Below are 21,253 nucleotides of genomic sequence, written 5' to 3' on the forward strand. Positions count from 1 at the left end.
CCTGATGCTTCATGTTGTTAGAGGATCAAGTGAGTCTAGTGTTGATGAAAGTGAACTGTTGTAGACAGCAGTGGCCAGGTCAGGGCAGGACAGGGGAGAGATTCTGTCATAGAGTTGGTCAGTTGCAGAGTGGAAGGGAGAAGGGTTCAAGTTGTGAAGGTTTCTGCAGGTGATTGCTGATTGGAGGGATAAGTGTTTGAAGATGAGGAGACTGTGAAGGTGATGAGATTGTGATCAGAGAGAGGAAAGGGGGTGTTTGTGAGGTTGTAGGATATCATCTCATGGGTGACAACCTTTCAGGCAGGTCTGTGTCTGTGACACCAGCTAGAAAGAAGTCTCTGTTCAGTGAGAAAACAACATCCCAAGCTGATGCAGGCCTTCCAATACTGAGTTACTGCTGATTTAGGGGATGTATTCAGCAGTAAAACGTAAGCCCAGCTGGCCACTTGTGTTCCATGTGGTTCTGCCAAATGGGATTCCATCAGGTGAAGATCAGAAATCCTTGTTCCATGTTTTCTCTTTCCAGCTATTACTCCTCTCCATAGACTAATCACACAATACAACTGCCAGAGATCTGAACTTACAAAGTGCTGAGTGTGCGGTCATATTCCTACCACTTCTTCCGGGGGACTGACATTCCTCTGATTGGGGTTCACAATAATCACTCTGAGTGCACACATCTCTTTTTGGTGTAAAGTTTGTAAAGAAAACTTCTTCTCCCTGGAAATATTACAACGTTGGCACCAAAGTGTAACTATGGGCAAAATCACTAATGACATTAATAATGAAATCTGTCATTAGCAGAGCAGGTTTTGCTTTTCCGATTCTCTTATTGTTTTATTTTTTGTTGTCCCTCCCAGTAGATATTTTTTGTCTACTTCCTGTAGAAGGCCAAGTCTTTTGGGAAATATTGGCAGTTGGAGGGGTTGGGGCAAATCCTATAACACTGCTGGGGGTGCTCACAACTGTCAGTTGTCATTCATATGGGGGTTGGACCTTATAGAGAACCTGTTGCTGTAACTGCTGTAGAAGCGTTAGCTGAAGTTGGGCTTTACTTGTTGTGTGTCTTACTTATAATCTATCTAAGACTTCCCTGTACAGGGTGACAACGCTGCTGTGTAATGTTCCTGCAGAATGATCAGGGTTGTCACCCTGTTACAGAAGGTGGGAAAATAACAGATCTACAGACAGGACCAACAGCTGATACAACTATGTTGCAGAGGGAACTCTGGGAATGCTAATGACAGATTGCATTACACATTCAGTTAGCAGACTTCCTGCTGTTGGTCTGATGTTTGAATTGTGTTCTGATATTTACTGTCCTGCTGTAAAAGGTGTAAATGATCGCCCGCATGTTTCCTGTAGTAGCAGGGACTACAAACTCATATCAGGAATAGTAGGATGGCTACCTACCCAAGGGGGTCACCTTTTTGGTTTTGGGGGGAAACATTTCACATGGTTTCTTTCCATTAATGACACCGACAAGGGGAGTCTCACTTCACTAACAGTAGGAGAGCCAATCACAGGCCAGTAACATTTCATGGTGTCTCAATGTATTGCAGAATGTTTAATCCCCATTGGTCCAATGGATTCCTAGTTCTTCCAGATACATTGCTTCTTGTGTGGAAGGAGCGCCCTAAAATGTCTTCCCTTCAATTCCACCCATAGCTGTACTTTAGGTGATGTTGCCCCTCCCCCATATCTGTAAGGGAAAGCCTCAATTTCTCCCAATACTCCCCTGGCCTTCCAGTGAGAAGAAACATTTTCTCTGGAGTGGAGATGTTTTATGCAGTGAACCCTTCATAGATGGGATGGGGAATCTAAGTAATCTAAGATAAGATGAACCGGTGTACTGGAGTCATGGATCAGATAACCAATGACACCATTGATGGTATAGCCGAGCTGACAGCAGAAGTGGCTCCATCACCTAAGGTGGTGTCACAGAACTGCATGGCGGCTGACTATTGATCGGAAGATCAAGGCAGAGTCTACAAACTGGTGTCAGAGAGTGTTGTACATTTATATTAGATCATGAGGATCTCAGAAGGAGATATCTACACAAGGTAAAGGAGTTCCAACAGTCACCTGGGTGGGGGGAAGTGGGATCCATTTTCTTAGATGGGTTTAGCTGGAACTTGGTTGAGTAATATGGTGGCTTTGCTTCTTAGGCCATTAGTTGCTACTATAGATTTGATGATAATTGTATACATTGTTGCTGTTGTGTGTTTTGCTGAGTTGATTTTTATGCACATGATTACATTCACATTTTAGAACAGAAGATTACTTGAAACCCACAAATGTTTTGTTTTCTGAAGCAGAGACCCTGGAGAATATAATGGTGGTAGTTCCCATTTTCTATGTCACAGGATATTAGCTCAGCTATTTGTCAAATGCATATTTTCTGTAAAAAACATCCCACTAAAGATAATTTTAATACACAGAAAACACAATATATGACTCAATTTGTTTGGTGAAATGTAAAATATTGAGTTGGCATCAAGTATATAGATACCAAACATGCCAAAATTGTGTGTATTTGTGAAATGGTGACAAACTTCAGTACCAAATATTGTCCATAGGTGACGCTTTAAAAGCCTTTACAGTCATCAGTTTATATAGTGAACCATGAATGATGGCCCTAGAGTTATTCCTCTCCCTCTGGTGTGTGCAGAGATATGTACAATGTGTAGTGTGATTGATGTTTTCCTACATAACCGCACCCAACCCTTGCAATTGCTCATGTATACGGGAACTGGGGGCTTTAAAATGTGTTTTGTGTGTTTTTTCATTTACAGTGTGTTACTTTAAACTTTTTTTCTCTGAACTTTATTATTGCCATATAGGGGGTTAATAGCCTCGCATGTGATAACATATTGCTGGTCACAGATCCTCTTTAATGAACACAAGAGGTCTATCAGACCCCTAATGTCACCTCCGTTTCCCAAAAAAGATGGTCAAGCACAGGTCATGTTTGATCAGCTCCTTGAAGACACGAATGTACATCAGCTAAATCTGTATCTGAGTAGACCATAGAAGCAGCATTAGAAAGAAATGTGAGCATGGCTTCAGTCAGGCGATGGTCCTGGTGGTCATGGTCTTGTTCTCCTTCAGGTCCTCTCACCTTGTAGATGGTGACATGGACTTGTTGTGTGGGAATGAGCAGGAGGGGCTCGGGGTTCTCTTGTACCCAATCAGCTTGTTATGGATAAAAGATGAAAGTGTCTTCTGGGAAGTTACGGGGATTTGGATGTTTAGAGGGTTACATAAGTGGGCGGGGTTGGTATTAATGAAGGGCGTGGCATATGTTAATCAGTTTCCTAGCATAGATGATATAAACGGTATAAATAGATCCTTGAAATGTAAACAATCTATCTCTTTCCTTCTGTTGTTAAAGTGTCACATATATATGATGAATAAAGTTGGATGATATTTTCACCGCACAATACCGTGGTCTGGGTTCTTCTACAACATCCCCCCAAAAATGTCCTCTTCCAGTTCTAGGAGTCTGGTGGATTGGGACACAAGCTGATGGTATCTCTTAGGCCCCTTGTACATGGGGGGTCCGGCCCCTGTGGGTGCAATGCTGGCATTATAATACACCTGGTAGGCACAGGTACAGCGTCCAGCCCCGCTGCCTGCAGCCTGTCAAAGTCTACACTACAGCTGGACGGGGCTCAATGCTGCACCACGTTTACCTCGTGTTTAGGGCGCTCTGTGTTCAGGGAGAAATGGCCGCCATCCTGATCACACAAAGCATAGAGCAGATGTAGGCCGGTGCAGTCTGCTTCTTCCCCTGTAGGTGGCGCTCAACCAGAGTGACATCCCAGCCTGGAGAGGAAGTCGGGGGACACTTGGCTTCTCTGTGGTTTCCCGGTTCCTGGAGACGGTGTGGAATGAAGGGGTCCATGGAGTCCTGGGGACATTTTTTATTTCTTGTTTACACCTTTTAAAAATCATTTTATTCCTGAAGATCACTAAACCCCAAATCTGATGTATTCTTTGATAGCAGACACCCTATATAATACAATGTTGGGAGTTGTCATTTTCTATGTTACATGATATTAGCACAACAGTTTATGAAAGGCAACATTTCAGGAACAATATAGTAACGTTTATTTCTGAGCACATAAATGCAATTCATGACCTATTTTCTGGTGAAATATAAAAGATGAGGTTGTGCCGAGGAAATGGGATTCCCAACATGTCAAGCCGTAACACTGTGTGCACTTGGAACGCTTTAATAGCCCCTCCAGGTCATCAGTATAGAGTTACACAGGAGCACTGGTGCTCCAATCATTGCTCTCCCTCCGGCGTGTGCGCTGTGTAGTGCCTTTTGAAGAGATTTATCAAAAACATAACTTTATTTCAACAGCAGACCAGCCTAACCGCCTCTTAAGGGTTAACTCTTTTTGGTTGAAATTCAAAGGACCCTCTAGTAAAGACATGCAGATAATGGGTGAAGGGAACTTTTTCCAGAGACAATAGACTGTTTGACTATCTACAGGTGGCCTAAGACCGACAATTCTGAGTAGTTTAAATTGGCGACTATGAGACTAACTAAAAGGTGCATATGTCAACAAATACTATTTGTATATTGGGGTTGGGGAGAATACATCTACAAAAGTTAATCAGACAGTCAAATAAGACGTTAGACCTCTAAACATTGAGTCATCACACCTAACCAAAAGAACAATGATGAGACGGAAACCTAACTGGCTGAAGGTTCACCCAAAACCTTGGAGAGTGTGATGAACAAACAAACTTCTCGAACCGTCACAATATACTATTATCCACTAAGGTTACAAGTATAACTGGTTGTTTACCCCAACTCCTCCACAATGGACAGGTAAACAGAGGGTCTTTCCTACTCATGGGAATTTTTTTTCTAAAACAAAAAGGTTAAACTTAGGACATATAAAGCTAAGAACTGGATATATCTACCCACAGAGACATTATCAAAAAGCATATTATCAATGGGATGTTATAAAGAGTATGTTTCACACACAAAAATATATTCAGCAGAGTTGAGGATGGTATACCACTAAATTGAGTATGAAATGATGAAAAGAAAGATATATGGTGAATTGGTATCAGTTAGAAATTTATATCAGAAAACAAATGCTTGCACACACGTTTGTATTTCAGGGAAATGAATAACTGAATACACATATATCTCCTATGGTTCCTATTTAGAACATTATAGGTATAATCAAATATATATATCTGGATAAGACGTATATTTAATACCTGAAATCACCTTGGGTTCTCCCGAGGTATGAGTCATCATAAATACTCAAATTGTTCTATGAGCCCTGACTGCCACCTAGTGGACAGGTGAGAGATAGCTTAGGTACATACATTTCTCGACCGGCCAATCAAAAAGCCTGTTGGGAGGGTCTTTTAGAACAATAGTTTAGATGGTATAAAAAGCCATGCAACTCACTAAAAAAAGGACTGATTGGAAAACCTGGAGAAAAAAAAACCCTGAAAAACTGACTAAAAGAACCTGACTGAAAACTGACTGAAGAGGCTGAAATCCATCCCTGCTGAATAACCACTCTTTCATCCTTTCAAACTTTTTAAACTTTCTACTAAACTTCTAAACCTCTGAATCTCTACTATACTACATATCTATCACTTGTCCCTGTGGCCATCATTCTGAAGGCGTTCCATTGCCAGCTGAATCCACTGGGAAGGTGTCATAGTCCAAATTCTGGGTGTGGTGAGACTGTCCATCTAATATTGTATTGCAGATTTCCTCTGTTATTTAGAGTGATAAGAATTACCTTAGAGTGATAACAACTGCATTGGGTGTTCACATATATATAGAGAGATTCTGTATTACTGTTAGATATTGTTGGTGTCATATTGAAAATTTTACATATTTCATAAATTATTAAATTTTACTAATTAGAGTATAATTTATCAGGGAATATCTTCTCCCAATCCTATGGCCACGGTTTGTGAGAAAATAACCTCTGAGATACTCTAAATTATCAGTTATTACTAGATTTAATTTTTAATCATTATCATCTAGAAAAATTGTAATCTTGTTTATCATTATTTAGAAACATTGTATTGTGTATAATATTGGTATCGTATATCTTTGATCGTGTGTACCAGTATTCATTCATCACCAGTCTTTTGCGTTTTGTGTTAATATATATACAATTTTTGGACATAAATAAATTTTTATATTTATCTATTATAAGGCAAATTTTGTGTGTATGGTACGAAATCATACTGGCTAAAAGGATTCAAGGTATAATGATAAGTGGTGATCAAATTATCAAGGTGTCCAAATTATTGGTTCACTAAATATTTGCCGTATTTTAACGGCTAGAGGCACTGTAATATTTCATCTAAGGGAAAGGGACACCGCCCTTTATAAGTAGAATAAATCCTTACATAAACCACCACAGCTCATATGTAACGTGTGTGGGGATCACTGTGTTCCTATGTATACACCCCAATGTGCGTGTTTTTGTAGGTGTGTGTCGGGGGAGGAGGGGCTCTAACATTTTTGCATTATTAAAAAAATGTGTCTCTTTCTATGCTTAAAACTTTATTTATTTTGTCCATAACTTGTATTGCTATCATGTAGGGGACCAATAGCCTCCTATGTGATGGCATATAGGTGACAGGTTCTCTTTATGGAGACCCCTGGGGTATATTAGACTGTGGATGTCTCCTCTCTACTCCATTGCAGATGATGGAACACAGACCACCTTCCATCAGCTGCTTCCCCCGGCACTGATCCCGGAGAATGACAGCTCCAGTCCAGGAAGTGATGTCATCCACGTCATACATGTCACTTCCTGGTCTGTGTACAGGAGGTCCACTGAGCTCCCGCCACCCTTCCCAGTGACACCCACCATGACAGGACCGGGCTCTGCTGTCCGGTGGCGGGGTCAGGGCACATTGCAGCAATGTTCATGGAAGTAACAGGTGGATTCACAGCCATTTGTATCACTTCCACATGAAATCAGACTTTACTAAAGTCCTCACACTCCCGGCTGTATAGCGGTGGGGAATGTGCAAAAAATAACAAATCTGTAGCATTGTTAATAATCCAAATCACCAGCAAGTGGCTGCAGGTTCATATTTTACCACCCCCCTATCCCGGCACCCTAAGATGGTTGCCTAAGCCTCCTTAAGGTGGTCATTGTGGTGTCCTCATACTGGGGAGAAGTAGCGGAATGTGTTTTGGGGTGTAATTCCACATATCCCCATGGCGTGTGCCAGAAATAGCTCATTAAATTACATTTTGTTTTTCATTTTCCAATAACTTATGGCAAAAACTGTAAATGTTCCATGGACACAACATGCCTCTCAGCACATACCTTGGGATGTATCCTTCCCATAAAGGGGACATTTGGGGATGTTTGTAAGGTCCGGGCATTTTACTGCCTCAAGAAATGTGATCGGCAGTCAGAAAGTAACAGCGACGTAAAAGCTGCATAAATTCCATTCTATATCCCATAGTTTGTAGACGCCATAACTTCACACAAACCAATCAATATCCACGGATTCAGCTATGCTTCTACCAAAGACACGGAGCAGAATACACGTTGTACTACATGTATGAAGAAATCTGATTTTATGGGATATGTTTTATAACAAAGTAGAAGATATCATTTAATCCAATCTGAAAATCAGTGTTGCTCTCTCTCATACACGCCATATTCATGTACATATATACATATAAAATATACAATAAAAGTCCTTATAATTGGAACAGTTCATTTAAATATTGTGCTTGAATAAATGTGTTTGATATAGAATGTGCTCCAGAAAGACTGCAGTGCTCCCCCGTGAAATCTGCACCTCCACCTATGGATAAGGATGGCCGCTCACCTCATAGTATGGACCTATAAACTAATATAGGTCAACCAAGCAAAAGGATTCCATCAAAAATATCATTTGTATTAAAAAATAAACCCCCAGTGCTGATCAAATACCACCAAAGAAAGCTCTATTTGTGTGCAAAATGATATCAATTTAATTTGTGTGCAGTGTTGCATGACCGCACAATTGGCAGTGCTGAATGGCAAAAAATACCCCGGTCATGAAGGGGGTAAAACTTTCCGGAGCTGAAGTAGAAATAAATAAATCTTGCTGTCATCGTACAGTTTGGTTTCATTTTCTTGTGACATTTCTTGGACTGCAGTTCTTCTGAGCTCCACAAGGTGGTGATCACACAATTACAGAGACAGGAAATCTCTATGGAAGACAGGAAGTGATGTCAGGCAAAGACAGGAAGTGATGTCGGGCACAGGCAGGAAGTGATGTAAGGCACAGTGTTAGAAATCAAAATTATGATTCGGCACTTATATTGATGGCAAGCTTGCAAATTATTTGGTTTTTATGATTAATCATAATTAATTTTAATATGTTTGAATAGACGCCTGAAGCCAATAGTATTACAATTCTTCAATTATAGCTGAGACCAAAAGATATATAAGTTAGGCTGAGACAGTAAATATGGGTAAGTTAGCTAGACCAGCTAAACCAGCTGAAGACTATATTTAGGCATAGCTGGTTAGAAGTCTCTAGTATATGTCAAGGGTATTAGGAGGACTCATTATAGATTTACTATTACATTATGTATTTTAATAGTATCTGTGTGTATTTAGTATACGTTTCTAATATTGATACATATATAGATTAGTGATTATACATTGATATGTTCTTAAGCTATATTATTCTTTAAATATGAACAGCTGAGGTTACATCATCGGCTTACAATATTATGTACATCAGCATCCATATGTTCCTGTCCATCAAAACCATTATGTGAGTGTCGTCCCCTCCCTTCTATGCCATACAAGGTATTACGAATCTCTCGTTATGACACACTCATTCTGCATAAAAAGGTCCATAAGGGACAGAGGAGGGGAGACACTCACACACTAACACTGACACTTTGACATACATGCACACACACGTATGAGAAGCTGGAACAGGTGCTTACTGAAGACAAGATCATCATTTCCGTCTATTTCTGGTTTCTTCCCAAAAAGACATGAGAAGGACAAGGAGAACATGAAAGACAGAACGGCACATGGCCGGACTTCAATAACTAAAAATGGTGACTTTTTCTTTAAACTTCAGCTCGATATTTCTACAGTAGTTTTATCTACATGGAACTGTTCATGATACGCTTTACATTGTTATTTGACACCATTGTGTGATAGAATAAAATCACACTTTATTTTTTATTTCAATGGCTCTTTCATTCATAATCGCCTCAAGACACTAAAAGAAGTATTATATGTGTCTAAAATCCAACATTTTGGTGAGCCAGCCTCCGCCGAAGTTTTTTCTCCGGTTTTCCATTCCTTGATAAGGGGGAGAACGCACAATTCTGTGATTGTCAAGTCTGGGAAAAGCGCGGTGAAAAGAACCTAGCAGAAAAGGCGATTAAACAGACGTGGACGAGAGGTCCAGTGACTGAGCCAGGTCAAACGAGAAAATCTTTTGATTTCAGTGAGTAACAATTATGGAATTTATTGATGACTTAGTTAATGAAAGCAAGCTAGAGTTTAAAGATGTTTCTTTATATCCTGAAGACGGTCAGCTATGGCACTATATGTATAATGAATGTTTACAGGCCAATATTCAGATAGATAAATCTAGATTTACTGTACACAGACAGCGTAAAAAGATATCTAACATCTTAAATTTAGTAAGAATATTCAACAAAATGTTGAATTTTGAATGTTGATTTATCTGTTAAAAAAGCTTGTACATTAAAACAGACAGAATGTAGTACTGTACAGAATACAGAAATACATGAAAATTTGTCTCAAGATGCTCTTAGTTGCCCAACCTGTGACATTTTTTGTAATTACATAGAGAATCTTGAGGAACAAATTGACTCAAAGACAAATCTTTTGTTAAGACTGCAGAATGACAGTAAACAGGTTGCCATGATAAACACAGATGACAAACAGAGTGATTCAAGATCAGAGCCACGGCTGTCCGATATCTCTGAAAGTTCGGATATTGACTCTGATGACGAAACACAAATTAAACATAAAGAATTGTTATGTAAAACTGCAAAACTTAAGTTGCAAATACATAATCAATGAATGAAAGTTTTAAAAGACATCCCTGCTTATGATTCAGATAAAGATATCTACAGCAACATGGAAATGTATGAAATGAATGTCAAATGCCATCAGCTTTCAAATCATGAAATAAATTATTTATTTCCATTTGGCTACCAATTAAATTTATGTCTCGAATTAAAAATTCTGTTATTAACGATAAATATCAGAAAAAACATAATGACGCGACAGACAGACTGCGACAATTGCTGTTATGTTCAACAGGTGAAGACGTACCTTCTGTAGAAATGCTAGACTTACTGCAGACTACTGCTGGCGAAGACCCTTTTGAGTTTAAAAATAAGTTTTCCAAAGCATATAAAATTATATTTGGAGTAGAAAATGAGGAAGACTCAGCTATGATCAAAGCTTTTGTAAAGAAATTCAAGTATCTTGATCCAGTAACCGTTGTCATAGCAGAGGAAAAACAAAATCTGAATGACATAGTAAGTTTCAATGACAAAATCTGGAGAAAATTGAAAAATAGCAATCTCACTTACGAGGTAGCTGTGATTCAAAGTGACAAAAATAGTCAGACAGCAGCCATGCCAGGAACCACAAGTCCCAGTAAGAATGACAACGAGAGATGCAAGCAAGTGAGTCATAAAGAGTATACCACATGCTTTCACTGTCATAAACAAGGTCATGTCAGACGGCATTGTTGGAAGTTTAAACTTGACTCACAAATAAAGAAAATGGAAATAAAAAGTGAAAAAGCAGCTTTTGTACAACCTGCTGTGTTGTGTGATGATAAAAGTTTAACTGAATTGCCTTATGCCTCAACAGTTAAACAGATTCATACTTTGACTAACAACAACTGTTCTGACAACATGGTGAGAAGGGCTGTCACTGACACAAATGGTTTATTACCAGTTCCAAAAATAGAATCACGTCCACATTCATCCCCAATATCGTTAGAATTTGTCGCTCCAATTGTATTGGATGACAATGGAAGACCATTTGTACAAGGTTTACTAAATGGTAAAAAGATTACATTTCTGATTGACAGCGGATCTGAGATTAGCCTTACCAGAGAAAACATACCTGTGAAACCAAATTCACCCATGTGTAATATAAAAGGTTTTAATAATACAGGTCATTCCACTGCTAGACAGGTGCCTAATGTAACATTTGAAGTACCTGGGCTAGTGAAAACTAACATTGATATTTGGTATAGTAATGCCACCGAGAATATTCTTGGCATTGATTTTATCAATAAGCAGAAGTGGATTATTGATATTATGACCAAAGTTATTTGGATAAATCCATCTAGGCCCAAATCAATGTTAATGGATCCTTCTATATACAGTGATGTTGGTTTCAACTCTAAAATGTCTACAGCACAAAGATGGCCCGATACTGATGGTAATTGTGCTTTAAAAGAAATGGTACAACGTTTTCCAAGTTTGTGGTCAAAGTTTAAAAATGACATAGGAACTTTGAAAGATACAGAATTGAATATTGAGGGAAAAGATCCTATACCCCTTAATCAGTATGAGTTACCACAAGAATCAATAGGACCACTTTCTGCCATTATTCAAGAGTTTGTACAACTTGGCATTTTAAAGAAAACACAATCAGTGGTAAAAAACTGTATTTGGCCTATCAAAAATGCTGACAATTCATATTCTTTGTCAGTTGATTTCAGGACACTGAAGAAACATATCACAAATAACAAAGCAGTTGTTCCGGATCATTCTAATATCAAGTTACATTTAAAGGCCGAATCCAAAGTGTTTTCTGTTTTGGAAATCGATAACAGTCATTTTTCGATCCCCTTAGCTAAAAGTTGTCAATACAAGTTAGCTTTCAAGTTTCAGAAAGAGACCTATGCATTCACTCGATTAGTAGCTGGTTTAGACATCAGTGATGGTGTAGTCCATGAATCCATAGCAAAAATTCTATCAACATTTTCAAGGCCAGAATGCATTTTTCAGCATGTAAATACAATTATGCTGAGTACGCAGAATGTTAACGAACATATTACTCTTTTGTCTGAGTTATTTATGTTGTTACAGGATGCAGGCCTAAAATTAAACCCGGAAAGAGTTCAGCTGATGAAAAGTCAGGTGAAATGCTTTCACATGCAGATTAGTGAAGGAAAGAGACAATTATTGCTAGAAACAGTCAGAGCTATCACTGCCTTTCCAGTTCCTACAACTCATAAAGCATTGCAACAATTTTTGAAAAACATAAATAATTGCAAAGAGTTTATACATGGTTTCGCAGAGAAAGTTAAGCCATTACATCATCTTTTGAAGAGTAAAAATAACTTAGTTGACCAATGGGGTCCAAATGAGAATAATGCTTTAAAAGTGTTGAAAAAGGATTTGCAGAATGCGCCAGCATTAGGTACAATTGAGGTTTGTTCCAATGCTCCTTTTGTTGTGAAAACTCATGTATCTGATAATGCAATTTCAGTAACTTTGTCTCAATTAAAAGAAGGTAATGAGAGACTAATTAGTTACTTCTCCAGAGATTTATCACCATTGGAAAGAACTTTTACATCAGAGGCACAACAACTGTTGAGTTTCTTTTATGCAATCAAAGCTTCAGAAAGCACAGTGAAGTCACACAGTATCATATTACAGTCTCCTGACAGTTCACTAAGAAGAATTCTTGAGGAAGATACATTCAGAGAATGTGGTGAAAGGTATCCTCAGTGGATAAGAGCACTGTTAGCCAAACACATTGTGATAGATACAGCTGTATCAGACAAGTCTCTACCTCACATTCACAGCACAACATGTATTACTGAAGAACACTCTAACACCAGAATAATGACATCAGCACAGAAAACAGCTACGCATATTTCTAATATTATAGGGATGAGAACAAAGGCATAAACCTTTGTCATCTCTGGGGTGATACAAAACCTTTCTTTGTTTAGTAAAACAGGGTTTTGTGGTCATGACCTATGATGAAATATTGCGTCCTGTCATACCTAACTATCACACTACTTTTGTATTCTAGTTTAGGTACTTTTAGACAGGATTAGGACAGTATTTTGATTGATATATAGAAGTTTTCTGTAAAAGGAAATAGGAAGTAATGATACTTCACAATATGTGTTTCAAACTCATACACTGATTGTTCCATAATCTTTCATATTTGTTGAAAAAAGGTGTAAGAATAATGTAATGTTTGTGCCAAAGTAATGATACTGCATTTCTTTACAGAAATGGCATCTAAAATCAAATATGAAGCGTAACAATCTCCTACAAGCCAACGTGAAGGAATTTGGACGTTAAAGAAGAGATCTTCATATGGGAAGAAGATTGAACAAGAGCTCAATACTTCACACTTGTGACTGATTTATCACGTTCAACAAAAATGTTTCTACTTTACAGAACTTAAAGAAGATATTTTATAGACATTGCATGAAGAAAAGATTCATCAAGAGGAAATCTATTTATTATTAGTGATAACATCATTTATTATTGAAAATATTGTTATAGGTCACATATACATTTTAATGATCCTTTTATTCCGATACTTACATCCATATTGGGATTATATTAATATTATTATTATTATTTTTTATTTTTTACATATTCATATACAGAATATTTTTTGGTTAAAACTTCATAGAGTTATTCCAGTTATTATAATATCTTTTGTCAAAAGATTTAAGAAATATATTACTCTTATAGGAGTAATAGAAACTTATGACACATTTTAGAATGGAAAGTATATTTCCGGAGAGTTAAAATATTATACAAATATGGAAATATACTACATTAATTATTATTACATCATTTAATTATTATTTTTATTATTATTATTATTATTATTATTATTACTATTATCATATATAAATTAACATTATGATTACGAATTTTTAGGAAGAGAAACTGAAGATAAGGTATACAGTTCTGAAGGAAAGTTATTTTTGATTGGTCCAGTTATGAAGAATATGTACGATCATTTGGTATAAGACGGTGTGTATGGGACATGAATGAAGTGTGCATTGATTGATCATTAATTTTAGACTAACCATAATAAGGGGGATATGTTAAATCTAAATTATGACTCGGCACTTATATTGATGGCAAGCTTGCAAAATATTTGGTTTTTATGATTAGTCATAATTAATATTAATATGTGTAAGTGCTCTATTGACAAATGGTAGTATTTACTATTCTTCAATTATAGCTGAGACCAAAAGATATACAAGTTAGGTTGAGTATACTATATTTAGGCATAGGAGTATCTGGTAGTTATGTCGAGGTTATTAGAAGTGACTTACTATTACATTATGTATTTTAATAGTATCTGTGTGTATTTAGTATACGTCTCTAACATTGATATATATATAGTTTAGTGATTATACATTGATATGTTCTTAAGCTATATTATTCTTTACGTCATTAGCTTATAATATTATTTACATCAGCATTCATATGTTCCTGTCCATCAAACATCATATGTATAGCATCCCTTCCTTATATGAAATGGCTTTGCTAAGCAGTAATAATTTCCATAGAAGGTATTAAGATCACTAACTATGACGTACATTTGCCTCTTAAAAGACCATGAGACATCGGACAAGAGAGACTCTCTCACACACATACACTTACACGCTACATGACTCTTGCATACACACGTCTGAGAAGCTGCAACAGCTGCTAGATCATCATTTCCGTCTACTTCCGGCTTCTTTACAAAGTCTAGAAGGACAGCATTAAGGACAAGGACATGAAGGACAGAACAGCCATGACAGATAATGGTGACTCTTTCTTTGAACTTTTGCTTGTCATTTTTACAGTAGTTTTATCTACATGGAACTGTTCATGATACGCTTTACATTGTTTATTTTACACCATTGTGTGATAGAATAAAATCACACTTTATTTTTTATTTCAATGGCTCTTTCATTCATAATCGCCTCAAGACACTAGAAGAAGTATTATATGTGTCTAAAAATCCAACAACATATCAGAGTATTTGGCTGTAAAGCATATGCCCACATTCCAAGTCAGAAATGCTCCAAGTTGGAGAACAAAGCCATAGAAGGCATTCTGGTTGGCTACAGTGAGCAGAGTAAGGGATATAGAATCCTTTGTCAAAGACCAACAAGGTCACAGTAAGCCGCAGTGTTTATTTTGATGAAAGTGAAGCACCAGATAATACAATTCTTGAAAAATGTGGAGAGGATTTACGCGCTGAATCGGCAAGAGACACTGACCCATGCGAAGCAGGACAAGAGCCAGAACAAGAAGAAGTGGAACTTACAATCAACGAGCCAATAGAACCCACTGAACAACAAGAAATCAGAAGATCCTCTCGAATGACAAAAGGGATACCACCCCGCAGGTTATCATACGCTGCTAAAACACATCAAACACGGGAGCCAACATCCTGGGAAGACATAGAAACTTTGCCGAGAAGGGAAGCCGATCAGTGGAGAAAAGCAGCTGAAGAAGAAATAAAATCACCTCAAGAAAATAAAACTTGGTCACTAACAGAACTCCCTCCCGGTCACAAAACCATCGGAAGCAAATGGACTTTTAAAGTGAAATATGATGCAGAAGGAAACATCCATAGATACAAAGCAAGATTAGTTGCCAAGGGATTTATTTATTTATTCTGTATATCTTTTGTTTTTATCTTGTGTTCTGTGTTTATAAGACTTTTCTATCTGTAGTAAAATATATTTTTTAAACAGTTGGTTACATAAAAGTTAGGTTTATTGTTTCTTACTTTTTATTAGTTATTTTGGCTCCTCCCTGATATCTCTGTAAGGTAATACAATGCAGGATTGGGTATTAGGGGACATTTCTCGGGGCTGCAGTTCCTCTGAACTCCACAAGATGGTGATCTCATTTCTGCTAACCAGACAGGACTTCTCTATGGAATGCAGACAGGAAGTGATGTCAGGAACAGACAGGAAGTGATGTCAGGAACAGACAGGAAATGATGTCAGGAACAGACAGGAAGTGATGTGGAATAAAGACAGACTGTGCCATGCGGTGTGAAGGAGATCGGAGACATTGCAGAAAGTAGCAGCAGAGGAGGTAATAAGATGTTGTGTTCTATTTACAGCCAGTAACCCCCCGTCATGTCCGTCCTCTTCCTCCATAGTCATGTGACGTCTTTTATTTCCAGCAGATGATACACATCAAAATTTAGAAGGACACAAGGACCTCTACAAGTAAGTCATGATGGAGGACCACCAGAGAGGACACAAGGACCTCTACAAGGACTTCATAATGGAGGACCACCAGAGAGGACAGAAGGACCTCTACAAGGATGTCATGATGGAGGACCACCAGAGAGGACACAAGGACCTCTACAAGGACTTCATGATGGACAATCAGCCGCCCCTCACATCACCGGGTAAGAGGAGACTTTATTGTAAAGGAGAGAGCAGTACGGAGGATCCACCTAGATCCCCCATCATCTGATAAACACATAGAAACAATGGATTCAGTCAGTGTGTGTGTTTCCTACAGATGGATCCAGTCATGGGAACCCACCAGAGAGATGTCCCCGTCCTCTGTATTCCCGGGATTCCACACAGGAAGGTCACACCATCCCTCACCATCATCAGGTAGATGAGGAACAATCACTGATAGCATCATTAGGATCTGTAAATTATCTGCATTGTTACCATTGATGTCATTTTTATTATATATTCAGAGTGGAAACCTGAGAGATCCTGAAGTTGAAGTTAAAGAAGAGATAAAAGAGGAGGAGGATGGGGGGATGGAGGAGTCAGAGATTCCAGAAGGACACCAAGATCTGTACCAGGACACCATGGTGGAGTCATCCAGCTACAGGAATCTACCAGAGAGATGTCCCCGTCCTCTGTATTCCCGGGATTCCACACAGGAAGGTCACACCATCCCTCACCATCATCAGGTAGGTGGATCAAGTTATGGGAACCCACCAGAGAGATGTCCCCGTCCTCTGTATTCCCAGGATTCCACACAGGTAGGTCACACCATCCCTCACCATCCTCAGGTAGATGTGTATAAATTATAACTATTAGTGATTGTTCTTCAAGGGTGTTTGTTACATTGAATTTCTTTTTGAACGTTTAGAGTGGAATCCTCGGGGATGATAATATTGTTAAAGAAGAGTATAAAGAGGAGTATGGAGTGATGGAGGAGTTTTCAGAAGGACACAAGGATATGATGGAGCCACCTAATACCAGGAACCCACCAGAGAGATGTCCCCGTCCTCTGTATTCCTGGGATTCCACACAGGAAGGTCACACCATCCCTCACCATCATCAGGTAGATGGATCCAGTCATGGGAACCCACCAGAGAGATGTCCCCATCCTCTGTATTCCCGGGATTCCACACAGGAAGGTCACACCATCCCTCACCATCATCCGGTAGATTATTATTATACAGTATTTATATAGCGGCAGAAGGTTTGCTCAGCGCTGTACATTATAGTGGGGACAGAACATGAGACAATACAGTAACAATACAATACACGAGGGGTGCGAGGGCCCTGATCCTTGGAGCTTACAATCTAGAAGGGAGGGGGTAGAGGTACAGGAGAAAGTGGCTGTGGGGGATGGAGTGGTAGGAGGAGTGGAGGAGATCGGCTGTTAGGTGAGGGTGGGGTAGGCTTCCCTGAAGAGATGGGTTTTCAGGGTGCGCCTGAAGGTAAGGAGGGTAGGTGACAGTCTGATGGATTGGGGTAGTGAGTTCCAGAGGATGGGGGAAGTCCTGGAGTCGGGAGTGGGAGGAGGAGACCAGGTAGCTAGAAAGTAGGAGGTCTTGTGAGGAGCGAAGAGTACGGGTTGGGTGGTATTTGTGTATCAGGTCGGTGAGGTAGTTTGGGGCGGAGTTATGAATGGCTTTGTATGTCAATGTTAGGAGGTTGAATTTAATGAGTTGGGCAATCTGGAGCCAGTGGAGGGAATGACAGAGGGGGGTGGAGGACACTGAATGGAGGTCAGTGGAGGGAATGATAGAGGGGGGTGGAGGATACTGAATGGAGGCCAGTGGAGGGATTGGCTGAGGGGGGTGGAGGACACTGAATGGAGGCCAGTGGAGGGAATGACAAGGGGGTTTAGAGGACACTCAATGGGGGCCAGTGGAGGGAATGACAGAGAGGGGTGGAGGACACTGAGTGGAGGGAATGACAGGGGGGTGGAGGACACTGAGTGGAGGCCAGTGGAGGGAATGACAGAGGGGGGTGGCAGAGCGGTTGGTGAGGTGGATGAGTCTGGCCGCTGAGTTCAGGATAGACTGAAGCGGGAATAGTCGGTGCGGAGGGAAGGCCGGTGCGGAGGGATGGCCGGTGCGGAGGGGAGGCCGGTGAGGAGGGATGGCCGGTGGTGCGGGAAGCTGGTGAGGAGGGAGGCCGGTGGTGCGGGATGGCCGGTGAGGAGGGATGGTAGGTGGTGCGGGAGGCCGGTGAGGAGGGATGGCCGGTGGTGCGGGAGGCCGGTGAGGAGGGGCTGGCCGCTGAGTTCAGGATAGCCGGTGAGGAGGTCGGCCGGTGAGGGGGGAGGCCGGTGAGGAGGTTGGCCGGTGAGGAGGGATGGCCGGTGGTGCGGGAGGCCGGTGATGAGGGAAGCCGGTGAGGAGGCAGTTGCAGTAGTCCACACGTGAGATGATAATGGGGTAGATGATGACAATTATTGGTAGGTGGGATTTATACTCGGCATGTTTGTTACAATGAATGTTTTATTATATCTCTCAGAGTGGAATCCTCGGGGATGAGAATATTGATGGTAAAGAAGAGTATAAAGAGGAGGATGAGGAGTATGGAGTGATGGAGGAGTTTTCAGAAGGACACAAGGAGATGATGGAGCCACCTAATACCAGGAAGCCACCAGAGAGATGTCCCCGTCCTCTGTATTCCCGGGATTCCACACAGGAAGGTCACACCATCCCTCACCATTGCAAGGTTGGTGGGATGGAGCATCTAGAACATGGATTCATACAGACAATGTGTGGAGTTTCTGTGACCTTCTATCTTCCAGATGATATTTCCTCTCCTTCTCTTGATGTAGAGTGGAGATCCAATCGATATAGAATTTGAGGTGAAAGCAGAAGAAGAAGAGGCGTATGTGAGGGATGATCAGCAGTCTATGGAGGAGGATGGAATAACGGGGACATTTATAGAGGAGGACACTCCTACAGAGATCAGCACAGGTGGGTCATGAACACCAAATCCATTCCTCCACCCATACTGCTCACTGATTGGTCCAGAGTAGGGCGGGGGCGGGGTGATATCAGCCTGTAATACATCAGAAGAAACAATGCCGTCCCGATTGATCCGGTAAACGTATCTGGATTATATCTGCGACTCACTTCAATAAAAGCGTGGATTGTAAACCTGAAATACTGGAACTCAGAAAAAATGGCAGCTGATTGGCGCATTACCGCCTCCAAAGTGGTTCCTTCCATCCCATGCGGAGTCATGTGACCTACAAACGTTCAATGCCATGTTGTATGTATTAGATCACACGGGTCATAGAAAGGTTGTCATTCACATGGTGGACGTGCTGTAATCATAGAGGGGAGTGGAGGCCAGTGGAGGGAATGACAGAGGGGGGTGGAGGTCAGTGGAGGAATTGGCAGAGAGGGGTGGAGGCCAGTGTAGGGATTGGCAGAGGGGGATGGAGGGATTGGCAGAGAGGAGTGGAGGTCGGGAGGGATTGGCAGAGATGGGTGGAGGGATTGGCAGAGGGGGTGGAGGACACTGAATGGAGGTCAGTGGAGGGATTGGCAGAGGGGGGTGCAGGACACTGAATGGAGGCCAGTGGAGGGATTGGCAGAGGGGGGTGGAGGTCAGTGGTGGGAATGAAAGAGGGGGGTGGAGGTCAGTGGAGGGATTGGCAGAGGGGGTGGAGGACACTGAATGGAGGCCAGTCGAGGGAATGACAGAGGGGGGTGGAGGCCAGTGGAGGGATTGGCAGAGGGGGGTCGAGGACACTGAATGGAGGTCAGTGGAGGGATTGGCAGACGGGGGTGCAGGACACTGAATGGATCCCCCCTTATGTATTATACATGGAGATCATATCCCCCCTTATGTATTATACATGGAGATCATATCCCCCCTTATGTATTATACATGGAGATCATATCCCCCCTTATGTATTATACACGGAGATCATATCCCCCCTTATGTATTATACATGGTGATCATATCCCCCCTTATGTATTATACATGAAGATCATATCCCCCTTATGTATTATACATGGAGATCATATCCCCCTTATGTATTATACATGGAGATCATATCCCCCCCTTATGTATTATACATGGAGATCATATCCCCCCCTTATGTATTATACATGGAGATCATATCCCCCCCTTATGTATTATACATGGAGATCATATCCCCCCGTTATGTATTATACATGGAGATCATATCCCCCCGTTATGTATTATACATGGAGATCATATCCCCCCGTTATGTATTATACATGGAGATCATATCCCCCCGTTATGTATTATACATGGAGATCATATCCCCCCGTTATGTATTATACATGGAGATCATATCCCCCCCTTATGTATTATACATGGAGATCATATCCCCCCCTTATGTATTATACATGGAGATCCTATCCCCCCTTATGTATTACACATGGTGATCACATCCCCCCTTATGTATTACACATGGAGATCACATCCCCCCCTTATGTATTATACATGGAGATCACATCCCCCCGTTATGTATTATACATGGAGATCATATCCCCCCGTTATGTATTATACATGGAGATCATATCCCCCCCTTATGTATTATACATGGAGATCATATCCCCCCCTTATGTATTATACATGGAGATCACATCCCCCCTTATGTATTATACATGGTGATCACATCCCCCCTTATGTATTACACATGGAGATCACATCCCCCCCTTATGTATTATACATGGAGATCACATCCCCCCCCTTATGTATTATACATGGAGATCACATCCCCCCCCCTTATGTATTATACATGGAGATCATATCCCCCCCCTTATGTATTATACATGGAGATCATATCCCCCTTATGTATTATACATGGAGATCATATCCCCCCCTTATGTATTATACATGGAGATCATATCCCCCCTTATGTATTATACATGGAGATCATATCCCCCCTTATGTATTATACATGGAGATCATATCCCCCTTATGTATTATACATGGAGATCATATCCCCCCC

General features: G+C 40.5%; 2 protein-coding genes across 4 annotated transcripts in view; both read left to right on the forward strand.

The window, feature by feature from the left end:
- LOC149455060 (uncharacterized) overlaps nucleotides 1–21,253 on the forward strand; it is a 90,380-nt gene that overhangs the window by 43,955 nt on the left and 25,172 nt on the right. The window contains 2 exon segments of the mRNA XM_089686691.1: nucleotides 9,308–9,489; nucleotides 10,515–10,708. Of these exon segments, the coding sequence (XP_089542817.1) occupies nucleotides 9,308–9,489; nucleotides 10,515–10,708 (376 nt within the window).
- LOC149455061 (uncharacterized) lies at nucleotides 15,833–19,425 on the forward strand. 3 transcript variants are annotated; one of them, XM_089686695.1, is made up of 6 exons: nucleotides 15,833–16,129; nucleotides 16,221–16,451; nucleotides 16,568–16,665; nucleotides 16,755–16,976; nucleotides 18,781–18,987; nucleotides 19,094–19,425. In XM_089686695.1, the coding sequence occupies exons 2-6, from the start codon at nucleotides 16,274–16,276 to the stop codon at nucleotides 19,244–19,246; spliced, it is 858 nt and encodes a 285-aa protein (XP_089542821.1). In that variant the 5' UTR covers nucleotides 15,833–16,129; nucleotides 16,221–16,273; the 3' UTR covers nucleotides 19,247–19,425. The 3 variants fall into 3 exon arrangements, with proteins under 3 accessions (XP_089542821.1, XP_089542822.1, XP_089542823.1); XM_089686696.1 differs by having other exon boundaries at nucleotides 16,224–16,451; XM_089686697.1 differs by lacking the exons at nucleotides 18,781–18,987; nucleotides 19,094–19,425 and adding an exon at nucleotides 17,159–17,689.

The sequence above is a fragment of the Staurois parvus genome, unplaced genomic scaffold, assembly GCF_062004578.1.
Source record: "Staurois parvus isolate SC_StPar_1 unplaced genomic scaffold, SC_StPar_1.0 ptg000407l, whole genome shotgun sequence".
In the NCBI taxonomy this organism is placed as follows: domain Eukaryota; kingdom Metazoa; phylum Chordata; class Amphibia; order Anura; family Ranidae; genus Staurois; species Staurois parvus.